Source organism: Calliphora vicina, chromosome 2 (genome assembly GCF_958450345.1).
Source record: "Calliphora vicina chromosome 2, idCalVici1.1, whole genome shotgun sequence".
NCBI classification, from domain to species: domain Eukaryota; kingdom Metazoa; phylum Arthropoda; class Insecta; order Diptera; family Calliphoridae; genus Calliphora; species Calliphora vicina.
Genome location: NC_088781.1, coordinates 98,930,112 through 98,956,084, shown reverse-complemented (window position 1 = coordinate 98,956,084; position 25,973 = coordinate 98,930,112). Strand labels below are relative to the sequence as shown.

Sequence of the window (25,973 nt, the reverse complement as noted above, 5' to 3'; positions counted from 1 at the left end):
ACTCTATATATAAAAAATAAGTGAATTCGCCTGTATTTATTTCAATTCGCCACTGCTGTCACCTAGTTAAATACGCCTTGCCACCTTATTGTAAATTCGCCTCTATGCTATCATTCTGCTCAAGGCGAATCTAATATTAGATCAAAGACCACAGTTGCAAAATTATGCATTATTTCAGCAAGCGTTCGATATAACCAAAAATATTAATATATAAGCTAATTATAAATGTTCTAGCATACATCATGGCAAAATCTTGTATTTTAACACATATTTTTTGTCTTAATTATAAGATATATATTAAAATTAATAAATTTTCTAAACATTATGGTTATTATTGATTAGTACTTAAATTTTTTACAATTTATATGACAGTACTTCTGAAAATGTTGATATACGTTTATTTAGGAAAGTTGATGTTCGATACAATAACTGCGCCCGCCCAAAGAAAATATGTTTATTATCAGCAAAAAAAAAAATATGAAAATATTTCGTTATTTTGATCGAATGTTCTTACTTTTTTAATTACGTATAAATAAGCCTATTTTTACAAGGTAATGCAGAATATTGTGGAGAAATTCTTATTTATCGACGCCACTTATTTAACTATTCATGGGTCTGTAAAATGTTGGATTCTTTTAGTATTTATACCCTACTACACCATAGTGAGTGAGTTATGCGTTTAATATTGGTATACTGAAAAAAAATAAGCACAAATAAGATTAATATAGAAAGAAATCACGCGACCAAATTTCATGGCGATCGGTCTAGTTCCGACAATCACTTTAACGAGCATATATCTTAAATTTAAAATCAAATTCAAGGCTTGAATTACAGTTAAGCAATTGAATTAGTTAAGCCATATATTTTTTGTTTGAAAAATATTTAATTATTTCAAGTTTAAATGTAATTACATTTGCATTCAAGTCAATTTCCAACAAAATCTTCAAGTGCTTGAATTTTTGGGATTTTATTTTTATTTATTTATTTACATATGTAATATCAAGCAACAATATTACAAGTAACTAATTCTTATTGGGTATGTAAATAGAATGAATGTGAACAAAATATAAAATAAAATTTGTTGAGAAATATCGAAACTAAACAAGAAACAAAATTTGAATATGACAGTGTAAACAAGGAATGTATTTTTTATATGATTTCTTGACAAACCGGATATGGATATATACAATAATATTTTAAATTTGAAAAATATTAGTACAAAGTATTTTCATCTGTAAATACCTTAACTAAATTTAATACGTAATACGAAATCTGCAGGCCTATAACTATGGAAAAATTAATTAATATTTGAAGTGTCGCCAATAATTAGAGTTTATAAATAATAACTTTTATAAATACCTAAATCATACCATAAAATTTTATTCCGTGCGAGTACTTTGAGTGACATTTTATATGTAATTTGTTTTTGATACAATAACAAAACTCGTTATATTTTCATTAAAATACTCGCTCGAAATATAGAAACTAGTAGTTAGTAAAGACAAGGAGAATTAATATAAGGTGGTGGTGGTTCAACAAAAACAACAACTGGTCTAAGCCAATGTCAGAAAACAGCTGATTGTTTTATATGAAAAAATAAAAAAAATGTGTATTAAAACTTGAAATAGAGTGGATATTTCAACTGTAGTTATTTAAGTTATTTATGTAAAAAATAAGTATTTTGTTAATAATCATCGAATAGGGCGATATTGAATAATATATATAAGCTTTGACAGTCGCTAGAACCAAATAAGCGGTAAAAATATAATCAGCTGTTTGACTGATTCCACCTCATATGAATTCGCCTTGGTCAAAGAGAAACAAAAATATATTTCTCTACAATTTTAGTCACTCTTTGGCTGCGTCTGGTTCGTGTTCGTTTTTGTGCAAAGATACGGAAACACAGACATTTGGTGTATATTTTTTTTTATATAAAAGTGCATTTTTCCACAATTGGAAATTACCTTTGTTTAGAGCTAATCAGAAAACAAATAATTGCAAAATTTAATCTGTTAATAAAGAGAAACAACGTACAAAAGTAAATAATTAATGGCTTCCTGCGTTAAAAGCAAAATAACAAATTTACAACATTGAAAAAAAAATATTTGGAAAAAAACATCTCCTATAAAAAAGGCAAAACAAGTGAAATTTCTTTTTATTGATTTTTTACAAACATTTCTTTAGATGTGTGAAAATTCGATTTCTCTCCCTCTCGAGTGAAAAAACAAGGAAAGAAAGAAGAAAACACATACAAACAAGAAAATAGCAGAAAGTAAAAAACAAAAGAAAAGTAGCAATAACAAAAGAAAAAAACTGACGTTCACAATCGAAAAAAAATTGCAACACATAAAAAACGAAAATAATAAATATGTGTTTTAATTAAGAGTGATGAAAATATAAATTAAATGAAAGTGATAGTTTTCATGCAATAATAAATATTGATTTGTTTCGCATAGAAGAAACAAAAGACCTAAGAAAAAATGAAGTGCTTAAAATAGCAAAAAATACAACTGAAAATAACTATTAATTGAAAATTAAAATATCCATATTTATTTTATTTATTTAATTTATCATCCTCATACGTCACTGGCTTTTGTTGTCTGTTTTCTTCGTTTGTTCTGCATTGAACTCTCTGATTTTCAGCATTGTTCTCATTGCGCGCCGTTATATTAAAAATTTACAGTTGTCCTCTCCTCGTCGTCAATGCATTTGATTTTATTAAACGGTTTATTTTAAATTTAATTTTGCGTGTATTTTCTTCAAATACGTCGCAAATTTTCGGAAGAAAAAACTCTCCAGCTAAATATCTCTCGGCCAGCTCCAATATCAAACCAATTAACTTTTGACACCACCCAAAAACGATTTTTTACTCTCATTTGGGGTTGTTAAGGAGGCAATAAATAGAAAATATAACAAAGAACTTTAACAGAAATGTATATTGGGGTGGGTTTTAAATAATCCGCCGTTACCAAACATCCTGTTTCGCCTTAATCGCCTGAGAGGACAAAAGAGAAAGTAAATACACATACATAAAGAGTTTTGTTGTGACATTTAAAGTGCAACGGAATTAAAAAAAATCATTATCAACATCTGGGTAACGGTAATTCTCCGTAATAACCTTACGAACTGTTGCTGTCTACTACAAATTTCTTGTTCTTCATCATTGCTCCAACAGTTTATCATCATCGTAGTACCAGCAGATATTGACCAGCTGTTTGGAAAATGAACTAACAACAACTACAAACAAAAAACACCCTTAAAGGAAGAAAAAGTGAAAAAAGCAAAAATATAAAATAGTTGGCCTTCTCAAGGGCACTACTCACTACCAATATACTAGAAACAAACTACATAAATACATAGTAGTAAAATAACTATAGAACTATTCCATCATTCCATACAGAATATCCTCTCAGCCCCAAACAAATACTACTGCAACCAGTCAGGGTTTTATATTATAATTAATATTACGCTATTAGGATGACAATGGCGACGGAACAAGTTTCAAGGCCGTTACAGAAAACTCGTCGCAACTTCTACACAATGTCCGCCTCATCCTACTATGCATCATCAGCACACACCTCATCATCATCGCCTTCAGCAACAAAGTCGCTGTTACATCTATTATGCTTTACTGTGATATTTTCTAATTTTATTGCTCCCAGTATTCAGGTAAATATTTGAAAATGATTTTACTTGACTTTATATTGTTTTTTGTTTTCTTTAATCATGTTTAGGTTCCATTACCATTACTGACATTATTAGTTCTAATATAACGACAATTATTTATAATATTTTATTTATTCTACAAATCTATGATTCATAGAAATTTCTATTTTTTATGAGATTCATGTATTTACTATTTTTGACTAGAGGGTTTCTGTTTGTTTTGTTGTAATAATTTATGTACTATGTATTTATGCGGGCTCGTTTATGAAATATTGATTGTCATATCAGTTTTTTTATTGAAAATTGTATGCAAATATGTAGACACTAATGTTAGTTTCTACATTAAATGATTCCATTTTAGAGATTGTTGCCAAAGTATATTTATAAATATACTTTGGATTAGACCAAGTAAAATGTTCTAACTTTTTACTCCTTTATAGCAAATAGCATGATTGTGCGGTTAATTTTCATTTTATTTGCTTCTGTGGTCTAGTTTCACTGACTTCATCTTATGAAGACTCAAATTCGCATTCAAAGTGTCCGAATGTGTTATTGTTAATTTTGCCAATAAATCAATTAATTTTTGTATGAAGTAAGAAAGTATAGTCGGTCAAGCCGGACCATTTGATACTCTACACCAAGAAGATGATTATAAACAGTTTTCTTTTACAATTTATATAAGGACTAAGACTTTGTGACATGACTTTTGTATATCGTTACCTTAATATAGAAAGGTTCTAAGTCATGTTTTTTGTAAGCCCAGATTTTTGTTTAATTCGATAAATTGTCGACTTTAAAAAGACGAGTTAGGGCCTTTCTATATTAAGGTAACGATATGTATATGAAGTCTTTGAGCGGTAGCTACGTTTTGATTTTAGATCCATAGTTTCTTGTGGAAAATTTCTTACAATTTTTCGTAAATTTACCCACCCTAATGTATATACTTATTTATAACTTATTTGTATTAAATTTTATTTGGACACCAACATTTTTGAGAGAAGGCCTTATATGGGAGCAATGACTAATTATAGAACCGATTAAAAGATTGGTATATTTTAAGGTGGGTGTTGGGATAATATTATTGCACGTTACAAACATATTTTTTATATTATTGCATTAAACCTGTCACTGATGAGCCTGATAATAAACTGTGGCTGGAACAAGGGTAGTGTCATCCCAATGCTCAAACCAGGGAACGCCGTGACTAAGCGACAGTCGTACAGGTCGATTTTCTGTCCACATGTCGCGAATATCCTTGAGGATCCGTAAAATGCACAGAACAACAAAAGCATTAACCAGCAGCATTGACACCCAGATCTCATAAGGCTTAAACCAGCAAATGCCTTGAAAATGGACGATCCTCGTGCAACCATAAATATGAGCTTCAAAATTAGCGGAACACATTAGAATAAGCTCCAATAAAAATTTGAATTATAAGACAATCCAAAACGCATTACATAAGAGTTCACATTTCATGTTCAAAAATTATAAAAACTCAATTCTTGCTCTATCCCTGATTCTACTCAGATAATCAGAGAGCATATGATTTCCGCTAAAAATCGACAAGGATCACTTCGTCCAATGGATTTATACATCAACCCAGTAGAAGTAGCATAATTTCTTGGCCTGGTTCTGGAAGAAGCATATCTAGATTTAAATAATTTACAGTTTTAGCTGTTACAATAATCACCCGATTAATCATCTTGTGGTAGCAGAACCATGATGATTTGATGTTTGGTTTTAATCGCCCGTGTTCTGTAAACAGAGTGATTTAAAAAACGATCGATTTTCAAACCAATAAAATGATGGGTTTTGAACACTGAAACAGGTTTATTTACTGGAAAATAAAACGAGCAAATCATGTGGATTCGATTTACAGAACACCTAAATATGTGAATTCGTTTCAAAACTAAAACGTATTTCGGATTGTTTACTCGAAAGTAAAACGAGTAAATCATGTGGATTCGATTTATAGAACACCAAAATATGTGATTTCGTTTAAAAACGATTTTCAACAAAACCCAGCAAAAAAAGTGAGGAAGAAGATGCAGAATTTTCACAACAAATAGCATGCTTGATGTACTTCCAATTTTGGTGAAAAAGCTATGAATTTTACATTAGCTTGTCATTGGAGGGATGTTGTTCATTTTTGACAACTTTTTACTTAATAAATTCGATGCTTTCGATGCGATTAAATTTCGATTTTAAGGTGTTATTTTAATGTAGGTAGTGGATACCTATATTTTTTGGCATCTTGGATGGAAATATAAATAATAGAAAAAAAGAGATGTAATTGAGTATTTATGAATTTATTTTAATGTAGTTATAAAATTTATGAAACAATGGTTGATTAATTTTAATGATAAAAAAATTTAAAAATTGTTTGTATACCAATTTTTACAGGTTTTAATAAATTTTATAAAATTCAAAAAATGTAGGAAACAATTACATCAACGAAATATTTATAATTCAGTGTCAAATACCCATATTTAAAATCACATCTTCAGAGGTAGAAAAGGTTCATTTGCAACTTTAGATGTGATTAAAATGTCATATGTAAAGATGCACTTCCATTATTTTTTGCTGGGAATCCTCAATCAATATAAAAATATGTAGGATTACTAAGATAATCTTTTATTTTTAGTAAAGAAAGTGTTGCTTAGCAGTCAACCGGCTAAAGTTCTGAGCCGCATTTTGCTATCAGTATTTCAGTAAATTATTTTAGTACCTGAAATTTATCGTATTGAAAAACATTTTTTCATTTAAAGCCAAGTAGACAAAGTTATATTTATATTTTCTAAACACTGTTAATAATTTTATAAAAATTTTCAGGCGATGACCGTGAAAATTATTTGTTTACCTTAAATCGTAATTTAATTTGTATTACAATATTAATTTCAATTGCTAATAATAAACAGTACTGATGTATTGATGGAAATAAAAGTTAATTTCTAAATAAATACAAATATTGATTATGTTTAACTATAAATATACTGGAATATCAAACAGTAAAATAATAAACACAATAACAGAGTATTTTATTTCTTTATAAAACGATCTACAATATGTTACAATATATTTAATCTAAACACACTTTTTCAATAATAAATATTTGCATTGTTTACGTACTAGACATCAGTGTTTATAAAAACCCGACTTTTTAAAAAAACCGGTTTGTCGGTTAACCGAAAATTGGCCTTTTTTAGAAAACCGGTTTTTCGGTTAACCGACAACGATAAAACCGGTTAACGGTCATATATGTGTAGAAAACATAAAATGTCCAATAAAGTGTATACAGCTTTAAAATTTGTTGTTTTTAGTAGTCAGGAATGGTTAATATTAAATAACTATGAATATACAAAAGTGCTAAGTCCATTTTATTTTGTAAAAATTTCAAAATTATTATCTCAGTCAAATGGAATTGAGTACAAATATGTTACTAACTATATAATACTTGTTTTATTTTAATTATTGGTTTATTCATTCAATTTCAACCAAAAAATGTAAATCAATTTTTTAACTAAATATTTGATAATTTTGAAATCGACTTTCTGATATGAAACAGAAAATTTTACAAGTTCCAAAAAAAAGACCTATAAGATGCAAACGCACTTCTTCTTAGCTGTGCTTATTTGTCATTATAAATCATACCAAATATGTAAGTAATAAAACTCCATTATCAGATTTCATAAATATTTCGAATCATGGATTTTAGAACGTTTTTTGTCTCTCCTGTAATATTTCTGAAAAGGACTTTGTACACTAAGCTAACGAAATGATTAATAAAATTAAATTTTAAGAACAAAACACACTAATGAAGTCAAATTGATTGAAAGAAGGTATGCACATAAAATTCAAATTAACGTTTGGTAAAATCATCTCTAAGTTTATAATGAATCATTATTAAGATTTAGCTTAACTTCTAGAATTATGCGGAATTTAATTTTTAATAGTTTCATTATGTGCAATTTATTATGAAAAAGTTTTTAAGTAAACTCATCATCCTCTACTATTTAGAATCAATGTAATTCTTAAAAAGTTTTATCTAAAGAGGTTTATATTGTAAATCAGCAGTTTGGGTTTCATATCAGACGAATAATGTGTGTACAATAAATATAAAAAATGCATAAAACCATGAGATTTCTTAATTTTAATCCTAAATTTTAAAAACTGGTTAACCGAGTGATAAAAACCGGATAAACCGGTTAACCCAAAATCAACATTTTAAATTAACCGGTTCACAAAAAACCGAGATTTCGAAGAAAACCCGGTTTTTCGGTTAACCGGGTTATAAAAACTACTAGACATATTAAATTTCAATATAAATTGATGATTTTTTGAGTATTTCACTTGCTAAATAAATCCTTATTCATAATGTAAATTGAAGGCTTTATTTAAAAGACTTTTCCCGATTTTTCTTTCAAATATTATTATTGAGTCATAATTCTAAATATAAAAATGTAACATAACTTAAATAATTTGTGTTGAGCACTGTTTTTAATAGTAGATATGATTTAGTTTTATCATTACTTCCTTTGTTTCTTGGAATAAGCGATAACAGAATTATTAATTTATATTTTTGACAATTTTTTTTTTAATTTGTTGATGGATTGTGTAACAGTCACAGCCAAATCATTTTTTTTGAACACCTGGTTCCCTAATGTTGAGTAATATTCTTTGGTATTTTAATTGTTATTAAAAAAATAATGTTTATATTATTAACAAAGGTGATTCTTCATTTTTCTTATCTTTGTTTATTTTTTTTTTGCACTACAATTGTTGTAGGTAAATCGTTAGAAAAGTAATAATGAAAATAAAGGGTGTTTTTTTAAAGAGGCGGAGAACTTTAAATTAAAATAAAACAATTATGGTTAAAAATAATTTCGGTTATGTGGCCTCCGCGGCTAGGGCGTACATGACGTAAACTGGAGGTCCAATTTTCACACACTCTTCGCAGTAAATCGCTTCCAGGTCTATGGGTTTTTACATATCCTCAGAGAAAATAATTGAATGGATATGAAAAACGTTATAATCTTTTTGTTTTGTTTTAATATAAAGTTCTCCGAATCTATAAAAAATAGCCTTTATTTGTACAATGTTTTATTTTCTATTTAATTTTGTTTACTCATTTTGTTTAAATGTCTCAATTTCCTTTTGTAATGTTAGTTAGTATTATTTAGACGATAATGGAATAACAAATATGCACAATTAATTGTTTTTCTAATAAATATATAATGTGAGCGGTAAAAACGTTTATAGAATATGAGTAAGAAAAAAACGGATTTAATTTTGCAATTATTTCTTTTATAATGTAGTAAAATAATTTAAATATATGTATATTAGATATAATTTTTCTCATATAATCGTTTAATTTAAGGCAAGATTAAACTAAATCATGTTTTATAACGATGTAACATTTTGATGGCTATCGCCGGTTTATTTACACTCTCTAAAAACTTTTCTCTGTAAAAAAATACAACATTAACCTCATATACAAAATAAAAGTTATAAATAAATCTTTTCACACAATATTAAATATTTTCCATATCGTCAAGTAAACTTTCAATTAGCTTTTTGTTTAGAAATATCTCTATGTTAAAGTTTAATAAAATGTGAATCATTTGTTGTTTCAATGTTGTTCAATTACAAATCGTTTTTCTTATATCTACTAGATGTATTATAGTACAGGTAATGCTTAATATTATGTACAGTACTGCATGCCAACTATTAAAATGTCGTAAATTAATACTATCATGCGAGACAAACTTTATTGTAAACAATTGTTACGAGAATTAAAAACATTTGAGTTAAACAATACGTTACATTGGTAATGTGACATTCCATTTCAATTAAAATAAATAAAAAACAATTCAAATGTAACATGAGTAAGTACTACTGTATGAATATAAATCTTAAATGAGTGTAAATGTGTGTCATTTGCTGGTTTTAAGGTTCAAATCTTGTTCTTGGTTAGAAATTATGTGAATGAGTTCAATTCAATTATTAAAATGATTTAAATGAAAAGATTATTTAAGAGATTCATACATAGGTCATAATAAAAAGACAAAGCTTGAATTTTTATTAATAATATTTTTTTTAAACGTTTGACGTTTCGATTAATATAGAATATTTTGTATAACAGTATTTTCTATAGAAAATTTAGTGTATAACAGTTTCTTCTATAGAAAATGTTGGGTATAACAGTTTTTTCTATAGAATATTTTGTGTATACAGTTTTTTCTATAGCTAATTTTGTGTATTACAATATTTTGTATAGTGAATTTTGTGTATAACAGGTTTTCTATCGAATATTTTGGCTATTACAATATTTTCTATAGACAATTTAGCATATGGGCATTTCCTCCGATTAGTCAACCAGGATCGAAAAATAAAATGTTGATAATCATCGTGTTTTATTGAAGATATTTCGATATAATTTGATAAATATGGAAACTGGCTGAAATCGGTCCATTATTTAACCTAGACCCCATTCAAATGTCCTTCTGAAATTGGACTTTATCGGTTATAAATGTTTAATTTATGTAGGTATCTACAAAAATATTGTCCCAAATAAGATTTATATATACGAAATTCATGTAACCAAATTTTGCTACGATCGGTCCATAATTAGTCAAAGCTCCCATATAAGGCCCGCTTCCGTAAATCGCTTTAACGTTCATAAATCTCATAAAAATGTTGGTATACACAAAAAATTCAACATAAATAACTTTCATATAGCCATAAATTACGACCTAATTTCATGGTGATCGGTCAATAATTGATAGCTCCCATATAAGGCCCACTTCGAAAATCACTGACGAATATAAATTATTGAATTTTTAAAAGAAAAATGTTTTTGCTTATTTACTTAGTGTAGTATATTATATGGTCCGGCTTGACCGACCATACTTTCTTACTTCTTTGTTAAGGAAATTTGAAGATATTTATGGGAAAATGTGTGGTGATAATAATAAAAAAAAACATATGGAAAAATCGTACGTTTGCGGCCGGTACTTAAGACAGTTAAACAAAAATTTTATTGTGTAAATACCGAATAAAGATCTACATTAATATACTTTTAAAATAAATTAATCGTTTTAAAATATTTCGTTCCATTTCGCAGACTTTTACATTTCACTACTGTCAGCCAAAGTTGGCTTCTATTTTGCGTACGTTCACGTTCGTTACCACATGTTTATAACTATCATTATGAAAACTTAAACTCGATCAAATCCATCTTTTGCACTAATCATAGAGCTACCAAAATGCTATCGAATCGCCAAAAAAATGCTAGGAAAAGTTTTGTTGTCTATATTCTTGTGACATCAAAATCGTACGAACGTACGTTCGTGACCCCCATACTTAGTGTATATATGTATTTAATTTTATAATAATTTCAATGTGGTCGGCTAATGTGGTATAGCTAAAGGCGTCTAAAGTGGTATACTGTATCACATTAACCTTTCAAATAAATAATATGCCAAACAAAGGTGAAGTAAGAAAATCGGCAACGGAAGATTTAAAGAAAGCTATTTGAGCTGTTAGAAACAACGAGATGGACATTATTTTAGCATCAAAGTCATTCAATTTCCCCTACACAACTTTACAACTAATGTCCAGAAACGAAGAAATTTTTGAGTTGCTTTTGGTAAGCTTGGCCAGCCGCCAATTTAACCGCATCCATTGAAGATGATTTAAATTAAATCATTTATAAATTAAAATACTATGAGTCGGTTATGTGGTTTAGTATACAATATTAACAGAACGTGTTATACCACATTACCTGCCAATTTTTTCAATGCAATGTTTATGGTTTTTTTTTCACTTTTTCTTTGAAACTTGAACATAAAAGACTTTTTTACTTTCCTGGATGTAAACTTAACACTTGTAGTAGAACACCAATCGAATTAAGATTCTAAAAATTATAGTCAAATAAAAAATAGTTGTACCAAATTACCCGAACTTATGCCCAGCATGTGGTCAGGGTCCCCATGATACCCTCCACAATTTCAACTGTCCAGCCAGCCCTACTTCACTATGTCCAGTAGATTTATGCATACACCCAGCAAAGTAGCCCAATTCCTTGGACTTGATCTTGCAGAACCCCCAGATTAAATATTGTAAAATTGTTGAAGCTGCTACAACAACAACAACCCGAACTTACTGTAACATTTAGAAAATTTACATTATATACAGTTTGTTTGAAGATTGTCACAATTTATCACCTCGAGTATAAATATATGTATATAAAGCTTTTTAAATTAGTAAATATAATTTGACATTAAATTTAATAATAGTTCATTTATTATAATTACTCCATAATAATTCAAAGAATGCAATTGTAAAGTAATTTAGACAATTGGCAAATTGGAATGCATTTTATACGCTGCCAAGTAAATGTGTTTTAGTGGAGGGATACATAATTTTTGTTTACATATTTTAATAAGCATTAAAAAAGTTTTTTCGTTCATTTGCCAAATATGTATGTACATTTTAAACAACATACAAAATGATAAGAAAACTAAAAATAACAAACAATTATTATATTCGTCATTAAACACCACGCATTCTTAATTAAAATATAATATTCTAAAGGTCTATTTAACTATTTTAACTTATAAATATATGTATATGGATGTATATCTTATTACCGAAAGGGGTGTAGAATGACGACAATCCGAACAACCTTCTACGATTTTTTTAAATCTTGTTTATTAAATCGAGTCCATTTTCATGTGACTCATCATTACAATATCAGCATTAATAACACATCCATCCAAAATACCAACTTTATCTTCATTTTATGTTTTTAGCGAAGAATTCATAATTAAAAGTAAAAATAAATATAAATAAATAATTTATGTATAAGAAATGAAAATCAGAAAATAAATATTTGTATTTGCATAAACACAACTACTTATCTACTTAAATGATATTGCGAGTTGTATTCGAATATAAACAAAATAAAAGCGAAATATAAAAAAAAATATATATATGTACTATATATGTATTCAGAAGTGTAAATTAATGTTTGTAACTTGTATGATTTCACATACTTTAACTATGAGAATTTTAGAGACGAAAACGGTTGCGGGCAAGGGATTGAGTACAAAATACATTTGTGCGAGTTAGTTAAAACTGCAATTAACACCTTCATTATTATAAATGTAGTTTAGCTGATTGGTTTAAAGATGTTTTTTTATATGTACACTTGAAAATGTTCTATTTGTTTCTATTTTAGTCTATTTGGTTGTTTTTAAATGAAATAAAACTACAATATTTACTTTAGCCCTATTCATCTTGTTAAGTACGGATTATTCTGTATGTTCCATTGGAATTTTTTTATATGAATAAATCGACTGGAGTGTCCAAAAATGGATGACAGTACTGTTCTCTGACAAAACCAAATACAACTTAAAAAGTTCCGATGGAATAAGGCGTGTACGCAAACCGAAAGGAGAAATACTGAATCCTAAGTTTTGCAAAGGAATAATTAAACATAGAGGAGCCAATATAATGATTTGTCAGAGAACAGTACTGTCTTCCATTTTTGGACACTCCAGTCGATGTGGACTTTAGCAAACTCCAGTCTAGCTTTCTTATCTGTTAATTAAATATTTTTTACTCAATTCATGTCGTGATAAGCTGTAAGAACATCTTATAGGAGGGGGCTTTTGTTTTGTCCGTTGTGTGTTTTTATAAGATTTATCATTTTAAATAAATTTTTCATAAAATTTTCTTTTACTAAAAACATTAACAATAATATATTATAAGTAGGGGGCGGATTTTCATGCATTTATTATTGGAAAAAATGCGCCTAAAATATGCTTAAAAAAAATCAAAATATGACCTAAAAATTTAAAAAATATGCACTTATATTTTTGTGCAGAAACATAAAATAATTAAGTATGGATTTCGAAATGTCAAAATAATACACAACATTGTTGCCAGCAGTTAGAACTTTTTAAATTATACCAGTAATTAAGCAATTAAAGTTCGAAAACTATTTTTAAAATAACTTTTCTTCTGAAAAAACGATGGATATTTATATTAATTGTAATATCTTGATATGAATACTTGTTTAAAGCCATAGAGCTTCTATATTGTGACTTTCCTTTTAAAATCATCTATAATGTCTGATCACTGGCTGACTCCAATTTATATATTTTGGATCATTTGACGAGCTATTTGTAATGCAGAGAGAAGACAATTGGTTACTTTATACATCCCATGTAATCAAACATAAAGACAACTGTCACTTAAGTGGCTCTATGTAATCTATAGTGTAGGGACTTTAAACGTTAATTGTGTAGTGCATTTGTCTCTAAGTTATCCAAAATCACTAGTATACGACAGTCTCGTAGAACTGCTTGGAAATGACTGTCAGGAGCGGTTACTGTGTAGGTGAAGTTACAAAATCTTTCGATAACGAAATCTCTTATAAATCGAATGTGCAATGAAAACAAAATATGAATGTTTTCGACACATTTAATGAATTTTTGATACTTAAAAAAACTAAACTTTTTTGAAGAAAAATGTTTTGAAATGATAATTTTCAATTACTGATAGAGAAATGAAGAACTTAATGCAAGTTTCTCGATGTCGAAAGAAGTTAGTCGATAAAACTTACTGCTATTTCTATAACAAATTCGACCAAAAAAATTTTTCGAAACAATGTATTGCTCATTAACGACAAAAAATTATATTTTTATTAAAAATTGGCATAATATGCATATAAATATGCATTTTGAAGTAAAATATAACAAAATATGCATTATCAATAAAATATGCAAAAATATGCACTAACAAATCGATGCCATTTTGAAGCAAAATATGCGATTCGGATAGATAATTAGTCTACATTGTATTTGGACGTTCGAGAAAAAACATGCATTTGCATATAAATCCGCCCCCTAATTATAAGTTTATAAAATATATACAAAATACATCCCAAAAAGCCTTGCTTATCTAAAAATTATGATTTGAAAAAAATCCATTGAGGGGTTCTTTAGTTATGGCCGATACTGTATTTACAGATTATAATACTGTGTATTAATTCTTTAAAAAATTAAAATATTATCAAATCCATCCGGTTTGTAAAGAAATTATTTTGAAAAATACAATTCTTGTTTATACGATAGTATTCAAAATATTTTTTTTTGTTGATTGTTCATGTTTTTCTGAAAATTTTATTTATGTTTTATATTTTCTGCACATTTACTGTTTGCCTTATTTGTATTTATTTGAATTGTTTTAAAACATTTATGAACACCGATCGTAAATTCCAAAAATTATGTGTATTTTTTTAAAAATCGAATACAATTTTTGTTTAGATTATGAAATTGTATTATGATACATACGTTTTTGACAAATATTAAGTACTTAAATGTATATAAGATTATATGTCAGCCATTACCAAACTACTTCTAAGTAATGTGGATGGTATGAAGTAGATACTAAATATTAGAAATTTGCACATGGTCCTTTGAAATAAATTCAGAATCCATTGGTCAACTCTAGTTCAAATGTCCTGCAGATTTTTAATTAACAAGAATATAAATTGTGTGCTTAAATAAAAGCAACTATTTATGCACACAATTTATATTCTAATATTTGTAGTAAACTGTCACAAACCAGATTTCACAAATTCCTCTTTAAAATATGTATTTAACTAACTTAACTTTTACTTTTATTTGAACGTTTGCTTTTTTAATTTATTCATTTATTTTAGTCTGGAATGATACACACATAATTAATTTCTAAACACTCTTCATTTTATTTGTATTATAACTAAAGATAACCTATTTAAAATTGAATCTCACGTTAAAGATTTGCGGTCTTTGTTTATTAAATCAATGTATATTTAATATGTTTTTTTTTGTTGTAAAAAACCAATGACCGATAAATATAAAAATGTTAGAAAGATTTTTATAATTGCAATAAATCATTTAAAAATTAGATAAGATTGCATTAAGCCAATACTTTAAAATATTGTATTTTGCCCTTATGTTATTTTGCAATTAATTAAATAAATAAAAAAGAATGCAATTATCAATATGAAGTATATTTTTATTCTGGCCCAAGTTCATATATTTGTAACAATTCAAAAAATACTCTGATAGTGGCATTTAGACTCTTGGCAGACTGTAATGCAGCTTCTGTGCCGCAATCTTCAGTTGTCCTCAAGATCTCTTTAATGTATTCTTTGAATTGTTATAAATATATGAACTTGAGCCAGAACAATAAATTTATTTCACATTACCCCATGTCTGTGGTTGTCAAGAGAAAAATTATCAGGTATATTAGGGTTATTGCATCGTTATGCTTCAAGTCAGAAAATTTGGTTTTGACAACAAACGTCATTAATTCGTATGATTAATATTTGGCAAGTAGTGACAAGGGGTTAAAAATAATATGTTCAAATAAATCGCTAAAATATTTATAAATACAATTACATATTTTCAAAAACATTTTGGTTGTCCAATGTTAATGTGGTAACCATGTTCTGTTAATATGGTATACTAAACCACATAACCGACGCATAGTATTTTAATTTATAAATGAATTGCGTTTTATTTAAATCATCTTCAATGGATGCGGTTAAAGTTGGCAACTGACCAAGCTTACCAAATGCTCCTCAATACTTTCTTGGATTTTAATGCTAAAATAATGTCCATCTCGTTGTTTCTAACAGCTCAGATAGCATTCTTCAAATCTTCCGCTACCCCTTTTATTACTTCACCTTTGTTTGGCATATTATTTGTTTGAAAGGTTAATGTGATACAGTATACCACTTTAGCCGCCCACGTTGTTTATTGAGATTATTATAAAATTAAATATATGGGGCATTTCATGTCAAGTGAACCAACCAACTTTTGAAATCGATGTCTTCTGATCGAGATGAAATTTGCACAAGGTTAGTTCTATTGGATAGTAAATCAGACACAACAAGATCGGAGAACTCTCTGAGTTAGAGGGGTCAAAATTTGACATTTTGGACAAACCTGTGTATTTTCTTATCCATGTAACTTATTATTCATAGCAAAATGTGTCCCAAATAGTTTAGATAGCTCTTTCTTAAATTTTTCGAAAAAAAATATTTAAAAAAAATACCAAAAAATTTTAATAATTTTTTTCCGAAATCAAAAACTTTTTTGACTTTTTTTTCCAAAATGGGCCCTTTTTTTCTTAAAATAAAGCTTAGATATTTTCCATTGAAGACCTATTTGGTCGCTTAGTGGGATGCGAGTTCGGTATCTATCAAAATAAATGTTTTGTAACTCAAAATATACAATTTTTGACTTTATTTGCAAAATCAAAAACTTTGTTGACTTTTTTTAAAAAAATTTTGAAAATAAGTTAGATTTTGCAAAAAAAAGTAAAAAATTGTATGTCTTAAGTTACAAAATATTTATTTTGATAGATATCCCACTCGTATCTCACTAAGCGACCAAAAAAGTCTTCAAGGAAATATCTAAGCTTTTGTTTGAGCTAAAAAAAATTCCATTTTGAAGTCATCAAAGTTTTTGATTTTGCAAAAAATAAAATTTCATTGGTTAAATTCCGGAAAATATGTTTCTGGCTTAATATAACAGCGTGTTAATCTACTTTTAACTGAAAAGTAAGAAATTAGCTCTAAATATGCAATATTGTTCCATGTGTTCTTCAATTGCAAAATATTCCCATTTGACTTTAAAATTAAATTAATGAAGTTTAAAACACGTGATTTTAGAAAAAATCACCTGCTAAAATGAAATGCTAAATTGCTGAGATCATAAAAGTAGCTATACCACAATACCCGCCTACTCCATATTACCCGAACTTACTCTACCATTACCGAAATAATCCATATTAGCGTTACCATTATTGATATTGACCAAAAATTATTTTTATTGAAAAAATCGGTTAACCGCCACCAAAAATATTGAATATTCATTCTACACCGATCGGTTTAAAAACAATTGTCATCCGGGGAATTTGATTGTTGGTTACAATAAATCCTATTTAATAGATTCAATTTTATAACGAAAAGTCATTTATCATTTTGTGGTATCATTCGTTCCATTTTGCGGAATATCTTGTTCATAATAAACAATTAAATTTTATTCTAAATGTATATGCTTAGTTATTTTGATTTATTCAGTTTTAAGATATTTTATTAGTAGCACGATCATTTGTTAAACACTCTTCTAAATAATTAAAAATCTTCTTTAGATAAATGTATTTGATAAAATTGTATTTTATTATTTTTTGAAACCAGTTACCAACCAATTTTATTAACCTATTTATTTTTGTACACAACTTTATTTCAAATAAAATTTTAAATAATACTTATGAATAGCATGTGAAAAAATGTAAGACCTTTAATCGTTCGCGCTATACTGTGATTAGTATTTATATGTTAGAATCCATGATGAGTCAAAACTTATTTAGATAAGGGTGTGAAAAATGAGTGTAATATATAATTTAAACTTAAATATGTATAACAATTGTCATTATTTATACTTTAAGTTATTTACATTTCTGCCAAAAACCTCATTTAAACTTATGTATGTCACCTCTGTGCATTAAAAAGTTTATTGTTATTTTAGGGTCAACGTTGTTTTAAATAAAACTTTACTAAAAATAACATTTAATTGTGAGGCTATAATGTTATTTTATTTTCAAGTGGAGACTGTAAATGAATTTCCAAATTTTATATGTATGTATATTAATTACGCCAGCAAAGGCATTAAATTAATAATTTGATATAAAAATAAGACGTTTTGAAATGTTTAAAAAACGTTACTGAAAATAGTTTTTGGCGATCAAAGTTTTTTATTTATATTATAGGTACTAGCTGTGTTAGTTGGAAGTTGTGTAAAAAATTTACGTACAAATATCTTCCTCGGTTACTTCATCTTTCCTTAAACTCTGCATTCTATTTTACCCGACTTGGACTTTTGCCATTTCAACGTCACTTTTTTTTATAAATTTTCGCCTGGTTTTGTGATGATGCAGCAAAATTAAAAATCCCCTGTATTTAATTATTCTACATATTAATTATCATTAAGGAAATGTCATCAACACTAGAACCATAAAAAATGTGTATATCATATATCTTTTACATGGGCAATTTTAAGAGAACAATTTTATTTTATTGCTATACCTTTAATTAAATGATATGAGAAAGCAAATTTTTATAATTTTAGTTCAATCTCTTTCATAAAATCTACACGTTGCGTATACGTGTTTCTAATCATTTGGGTTTTTAAATAATTAAAATGTCTGTGATTTTCATTTCAAATCATTTGAAATAAGTGCATGTTTATTGCCTTTTACAGAATAAATAAATGAATAAATAAAGTGATATTATTAAAACTGGTTTGTAAATATATCTGTTTGATAACTGCAGCTAGCACAAATGTTGCTTTAATTGATGTTTATTTCAATCATTAAGTTTGAAAAACAAACATTTAAATATGCAGTGGCTGACAATACAATGGAAACTTTTCAAAATACAAAATACTAAATTAAAAAAAAACAATTAAATCCTTAAAATAGAAAACAAACTAAAAAGTAATTATAATAGCTCTGTTCAATAACTAAAAGTTGTTACTAGTTAGCAGCGTTGCCGCTTTGGTCCAATTGGACCAAAATTGGTAGTTTGAAGTTAACAAATTGACTTTTGGTAGTTTGGTTGGTTTGTTCCGATATTTGTCGTATTTTGGTAGGCTACGATATTTCTGAACACAGAAGTATTTTTAAGAACAAAATAATTAAAATAATAACGAAAAAACTACTTATGTTATGCCAAAATAATAAAACTATGAAGATAGCTTTTTCTAAAATATTTAGTTTAGTCAGGTAAATGTGTATTTATTTAGTAGTGTTGAGTTCAAAAAATGCCAAAGGGCTCTCAAAACTTTTATTTTCTAATAATATGTGTTAAACTCTGCTTCAATATCATTCTTCCTCTGGATAATTTTATAGCAGCAATAATATAATTTTAAGTTAACTATTAATTTTGAAACGAATTCATATAGCATTTCTCAAATATTTTAAATTTGGTAGGTTTTGGTAGTTTTTAATTAGAAATTTGGTAGGAAAAATATTTTATGAGTGAGCGTTGCCACTAGTTAGTAACAATTGTTATTGGAAAAGCGTTCATTAACTCAAAAAACTTGCAAGTAGAAAAAAAAATCAAGAGCGTATAAATTTTAGAGAGTGTTCTCTCGTTGCAAACTATTACAAGTTCTATTTTGAACTCGTATAGTTAGCAGCTTATATTTCATATGTTTTGTGTTATTGTATATTTATTTACAATTTTATTTTTGTGGTGAAAAAATGTAAAAAAAAAGAATTTTCAATAAAATTGAAGAAAATGTAAGTATTTATACTTTTTAAAAGGAATAAAATAAGAAAATTGTGTGTATAAAACAATTGTTACTGGAAAAGCGTTCATTTGGTCACAGTTGCCCCCTGGCATATCAAAAACGCGAATATACACAAAGATCTAAACGTGCCCCTTGTAAAAACTGAAATTATTAGAATATAAGATTTAAAATACTTGTTGAAAGTTCATTACGTAATGAAGATTCAATAAATAAAAAAAAAAATATGTATAAATACGAAATACCAATGTATATCTACTAATGTATTGTGGAATGATTAATTTCATTGTTTAAAGAAATTCATAATGAGTATTAATAAAAATAAACATTTCATGAAAATTTTTCCAATTTTCAATACAACTGTTTTTGAAAAGAATTCATATACATATGGGGCATTTCATGTCAAGTGAACCAACTTTTGAAATCGATGTCTTACGATCGGGATGAAATTTGCACCAAGGTTAGCTCTATTGGATAGTAACTCAGACACAATTTTTCAACAACATCGGTCGAGAACTCTCTGAGTTATAGGGGGTAAAATTTTGACAATTTGGTCAAACAGGGGTTTTTTCTTATCCATGTAACTTATTACCTATTGTTCTTAGCAAAATGTGTCCCAAATAGTATAGATAGCTATTTCTTCGATCTTTCGAAAAAAAATATTTAAAAAAAAAATAAAAAATTTTTAATATTTTTTTTCCGAAATCAAAAACTTTTTTGACTTTTTTTTAAAATGGGTCCATTTTTTTTTTCTTAAAATAAAGTTTAGATATTTTCCTTGAACACCTACTTGGTCGCTTAGTGGGATGCGAGTGGGATATCTATCAAAATAAATATTTTGTAACTCAAAACCTAAAATTTTTGACTTTTTTTGCAAAATCAAAAACTTTGTTGACTTTTTTTTTTCAAAATGGACCCTTTTTTAATCTTTTTTTTTAGGTCAAACAAAAGCTTAGATATTATCCTTGAAGACCCTTTTGGTCGCTTAGTGGGATGCGAGTGGGATATCTATCAAAATAAATATTTTTTAACTCAAGACTTACAATTTTTGACTTTTTTTTTGCAAATACGATTTTTTTTCCAAATGGGCCCTTTTTTTAAAATTTTTTTTGTAGTCAAAAGAAAGCTTAGGTCCATTCCTTTAAGATATTTTTAGTCCCTTAGTGGGATGCGAGTGGGATATTTATCAAAATAAATATTTTGTAACGCAAGACATACAATTTTTTAATTTTTTTTTGCAAAATCAAAATTTTTTTCCAATATGGGCCCTTTTTTAATTTTTTTTTTGCTCAAAAGAAAGCCTAGGTCCATTCCTTTAAGATATTTTTAGTCCCTTAGTGGGATGCGAGTGGGATATCTATCAAAATAAATATTTTGTAACAATTTTTTAATTTTTTTTTGCAAAATCGAAATTTTTTTCCAATATGGGACTTTTTTTTAAAAATTTTTTTTTGCTCAAAAGAAAGCTTAGGTCTTTTCCTTTAAGACCTATTTTGTCACTTAGGAAGATGTGAGTAGGATATCTATTAAAATAAAAATGTTGTAACTCAAGACATTCAATTATTGACTTTTTTTTTTTGCAAATTCGAATTTTTTTTCAAAATGGGCCCTTTTTTAAAAATTTTTTTTTTAGTCAAAAGAAAGCTTAGGTCCATTCCTTTAAGATATTTTAGGTCCCTTAGTGGGATACGAGTGGGATATCTATCAAAATAAATATTTTGTAACTCAAGATATACAATTTTTGATTTTTTGGCAAAATCAAAAACTTTTTTGACTTTTTTTTAAAATGGGCCCTTTTTGTAATTTTTTTTTTTGCTATAAAGAAAGCTTAGGCCTATTCCTTTAAGATGGTTTTGATCGCTTAGTGGGATGCGAGTGGGATATATATCAAAATAAATGTTTTGTAACTCAAGACATACAATTTTTGTGTTAAAACATTTATTTTGATAGATATCCCACTCGCATCCCACTAAGGGACTAAAAATATCTTAAAGGAATGGACCTAGGCTTTCTTTTGAGCAAAAAAAAAAAATTAAAAAAGGGCCCATATTGGAAAAAAATTTTGATTTTCAAAAAAAAATTAAAAAATTGTATGTCTTGCGTTACAAAATATTTATTTTGATAAATATCCCACTCGCATCCCACTAAGGGACTAAAAATATCTTAAAGGAAAGGACCTAAGCTTTCTTTTGACTACAAAAAAAATTTTAAAAAAAGGGCCCATTTGGAAAAAAAATCGTATTTGCAAAAAAAAAAGTCTAAAATTGTAAGTCTTGAGTTAAAAAATATTTATTTTGATAGATATCCCACTCGCATCCCACTAAGCGACCAAAAGGGTCTTCAAGGATAATATCTAAGCTTTTATTTGACCTAAAAAAAAAGATTAAAAAAGGGTCCATTTTGAAAAAAAAAGTCAACAAAGTTTTTGATTTTGCAAAAAAAGTACAAAATTTTATGTTTTGAGTTACAAAATATTTATTTTGATAGATATCCCACTCGCATCCCACTAAGCGACCAAGTAGGTGTTCAAGGAAAATATCTAAACTTTATTTTAAGAGAAAAAAAAAAAAAAAAAAAAAAAAGGACCCATTTTAAAAAAAAGTCAAAAAAGTTTTTGATTTCGGAAAAAAAAATATTAAAAATTTTTTATTTTTTTTTTTAAATATTTTTTTTCGAAAGATCGAAGAAATAGCTATCTATACTATTTGGGACACATTTTGCTAAGAACAATAGGTAATAAGTTACATGGATAAGAAAAAACCCCTGTTTGACCAAATTGTCAAAATTTTACCCCCTATAACTCAGAGAGTTCTCGACCGATGTTGTTGAAAAATTGTGTCTGAGTTACTATCCAATAGAGCTAACCTTGGTGCAAATTTCATCCCGATCGGAAGACATCGATTTCAAAAGTTGGTTCACTTGACATGAAATGCCCCATATATGAACCAATTGTGTTGTAAAACAACTGATAAGTTTTAATATTTGCCGACATTCATTCCATTCGTTATTTATTTATCTTATAGTACAAGTTTTTTTTGTAAAGAAAACTTTTACAAACTAAAAATAATTGAGACCTAATAGCATATATTGTAGAGTACGAAATTTCTTTCTAAAATAAAATCAGAAAAGTTCAAAGCAGAACAAAACTTATAACAATGTACTAAAGATATTATTAATACACAAACAAATTTGTATTTGTATGATTTGACTTCTTAATTAAATAAAATTGAATTAAATGAAAGTTCAATTGTGCAAATACAAGTACGTAGTCATAAAAAAAAAATAAACCATAAATGCTTATACACAGTGTGACCGCTGCTGGTGATGTTTTGCAGGGCCAAAACAGCAGTGGTACCATCATGGAGGCATCACTATCACACACGTTGATATTAAATAATGAATGTAGTTCCCATAATATGTGCACAGTGTATAGCAATTTGTCTATAAAAATAAATAATTGTAATTGTAAGAAAGTTTTCGTCGTTTTGGTTGGTCGATATTTATTTTTCAAATATAGAACTCTTACAACAGAATGTTTTCCACTGGCGTTGCTCTTTTCATCACACCGAGAAAACATTCAATCAGCCAGTCATTCATTCAAATAAATCGTTTTAATGCGTGTTGAACTTTTAAGATATGTAAATTAAAATTGATCAGTTTGAAAATTTACTTAATTTAATGTGATAAATGTTCTATTCAATAAAATTTATTTATAAGAGTATTTCCAATATGAGCGCATGAACATAACTCTTGCTTGCTAGCGCAGGTCAATGTCTTTGGATGTTGAGCAAATAATATTTGTGGTAAAACACATATTATTTAATATTATGAAATGCTATTTATTTATGCGAGGGTCGCAGCAATAATGAAGAACTTAGTTTTTCACTGCCGCTTACTTTGATACGTTACCATCAGAAATATTTTAGCAGATCTAATTCTTTCGAATTAACATTAGTAGAAATAAAATTGTTAGCTTTAATTTAACTTTATTTAATTAAAAAATTACACAAAAAAGGCTTCACTAACCGCTATATAGATTTGATGCATCATGGTTACCTAAGTACAAAAATGGTAAAATTTTTTAAATCTATGGATAGATTTTTTTAAATTTTTTTTTCGAAAATTGTGAATTTTTTTAGATCTTTCTCCACATAATTTATGATAACTCAAAAAGAATAAGTCCGATATTATTGAAGTAAACTTAGAAAAGTTCAAATTTACATAAACTTAAAAATTGCTATTTTTTAAGTAAAAAATATATTTTTTGCTTCAATTTGTTATTATAATTCCGAAACTACTGAGCCGATTAAAACCAGATTAAAGGCAATGTAAATTTAAAATTTTTTTAAGTTTATTTTAATAATATCGGACTTAGCTAACCTAACCCTTTTTAAGTTATCATAAATTATGTGGAGAAAAAATTCATATCAGATGAGATGAAGACATCATCTGTCTTTATTATAATTAACATTTATTTAGAAATGTTTGTTTCAATAACTCAACATTACGACCGGAAAAAATTTCCTTAAATAAATATATTTTTTTGTTGATTTTTTTATGCGATTTGGTTCTGATTTTTTAATTAAAATCTAAATTTATGTGGGTTTTCAGTATTTTGGAACGAATCATTAATTTTTATATGAAGCTAGAGTATCGTTTTATGCGAATTCAGTTTATGCGATCTTTTTGGAACGCATCTATCGCATAAAACGAGGCCTGAGTGTATATATACTTTTACTATTCTACTAATATAAATATGTAGAGATTTTTCGAATAATATCCCAATTTTTAATATTTTTTTTAACTTGTTCAACTATTACGAGTGTTTCTTTCAGATCTTTTTAAACAACAGTAGTCTTAAAGTCAACGTCTTTCTAATTAAAACAAACTTTCATTTGTTTAATACGGTTAAAATTGAATTAGATATTATTGGAAAAATCTCTACACATTTATATAAATAAAATAGTTTTTAAATGCCATTTACAAAGTGAACATTTATTATATAATGCCTGATTTAAGAATGTTTATATGGAACTTTTAAAACTGGTTTTGAAATAGGTTATTCGCCAAGTTATTGCAAAATAATTATTTTGTAGCACCGTGTAATTTACATATTCAGAATATCGAGAAAAATGTTTCCTCAAATTTTTCATTGGCACCCTAATACACATACATAGTAAATAAAACTTAATGCTGAGAGAAAAAAGTTTGCCTCGAAAATTCCATTAAAAATATTTTTTTTTATTCAATTTCAATATTTGCGTTTGTTTATATTGTAATACCTACATACATACATACATCTTTAATTTAATGGCTATTTATTTATAAGAATTATGCATTTTTCAAGTAATTGAACAATCTGTTTTGCGCAACAATCTACCGGCATATAAATTCAAAATTTGTTGGTATTGTGTATTTTTTCATTAAAATGTTCATGGTCAATTCAACGATTCAACGATTTTTTTGTACGTATCCGCATTTAATTAGTCATACGTATTATTGTGTGTGTTCATCAGCACTGATATATGTAAAGATTTCCATATGTATATACATATGGGTACATACAATTCATAAAAAGTTGTAACTTTTACTTGTAATAAAATAAATACCAAAAAAGTTATATTGTAATTGTTTTTTTTAAACTTGTTTATACAGATGACTCGTAAACGATTGAATTGTTTTATATACATACATATCGTTACCTTAATAAAGGCCCTAACGCGTGGTTTATTTGTAGCCCAATTTTTAGCATATTTCGATAAATGATCTGCTCATATATCATATTTAGCCAAAAAATCTCGACTTTGAAACATGCGAGTTATGGCCTTTCTAGATTAAGGTAACGATATGTACTTTGTATATTAATTTAAGATTCTTGTCTCGTATATTAACTAATTTTGATATTATTTATTTAATATATATTTTGTTTGGTTT

General features: G+C 27.3%; 1 protein-coding gene across 5 annotated transcripts in view; it reads left to right on the top strand.

Moving 5' to 3' along the window:
* The first annotated feature begins 1,852 nt into the window (after nt 1-1,852).
* The window catches only part of Npc1a (Niemann-Pick type C-1a), a 56,904-nt gene continuing 32,783 nt past the window's right edge, over nt 1,853-25,973 (top strand). For 4 of the 5 annotated variants that reach the window (XM_065499539.1, XM_065499538.1, XM_065499536.1 and 1 more), the window contains exon 1: nt 1,853-3,669. In XM_065499539.1, the coding sequence (XP_065355611.1) occupies nt 3,478-3,669 (192 nt within the window). In that variant the 5' untranslated portion in view covers nt 1,853-3,477. The remainder of the gene's footprint in view (nt 3,670-25,973) is intronic. The other variant, XM_065499537.1, reaches the window with a different exon arrangement.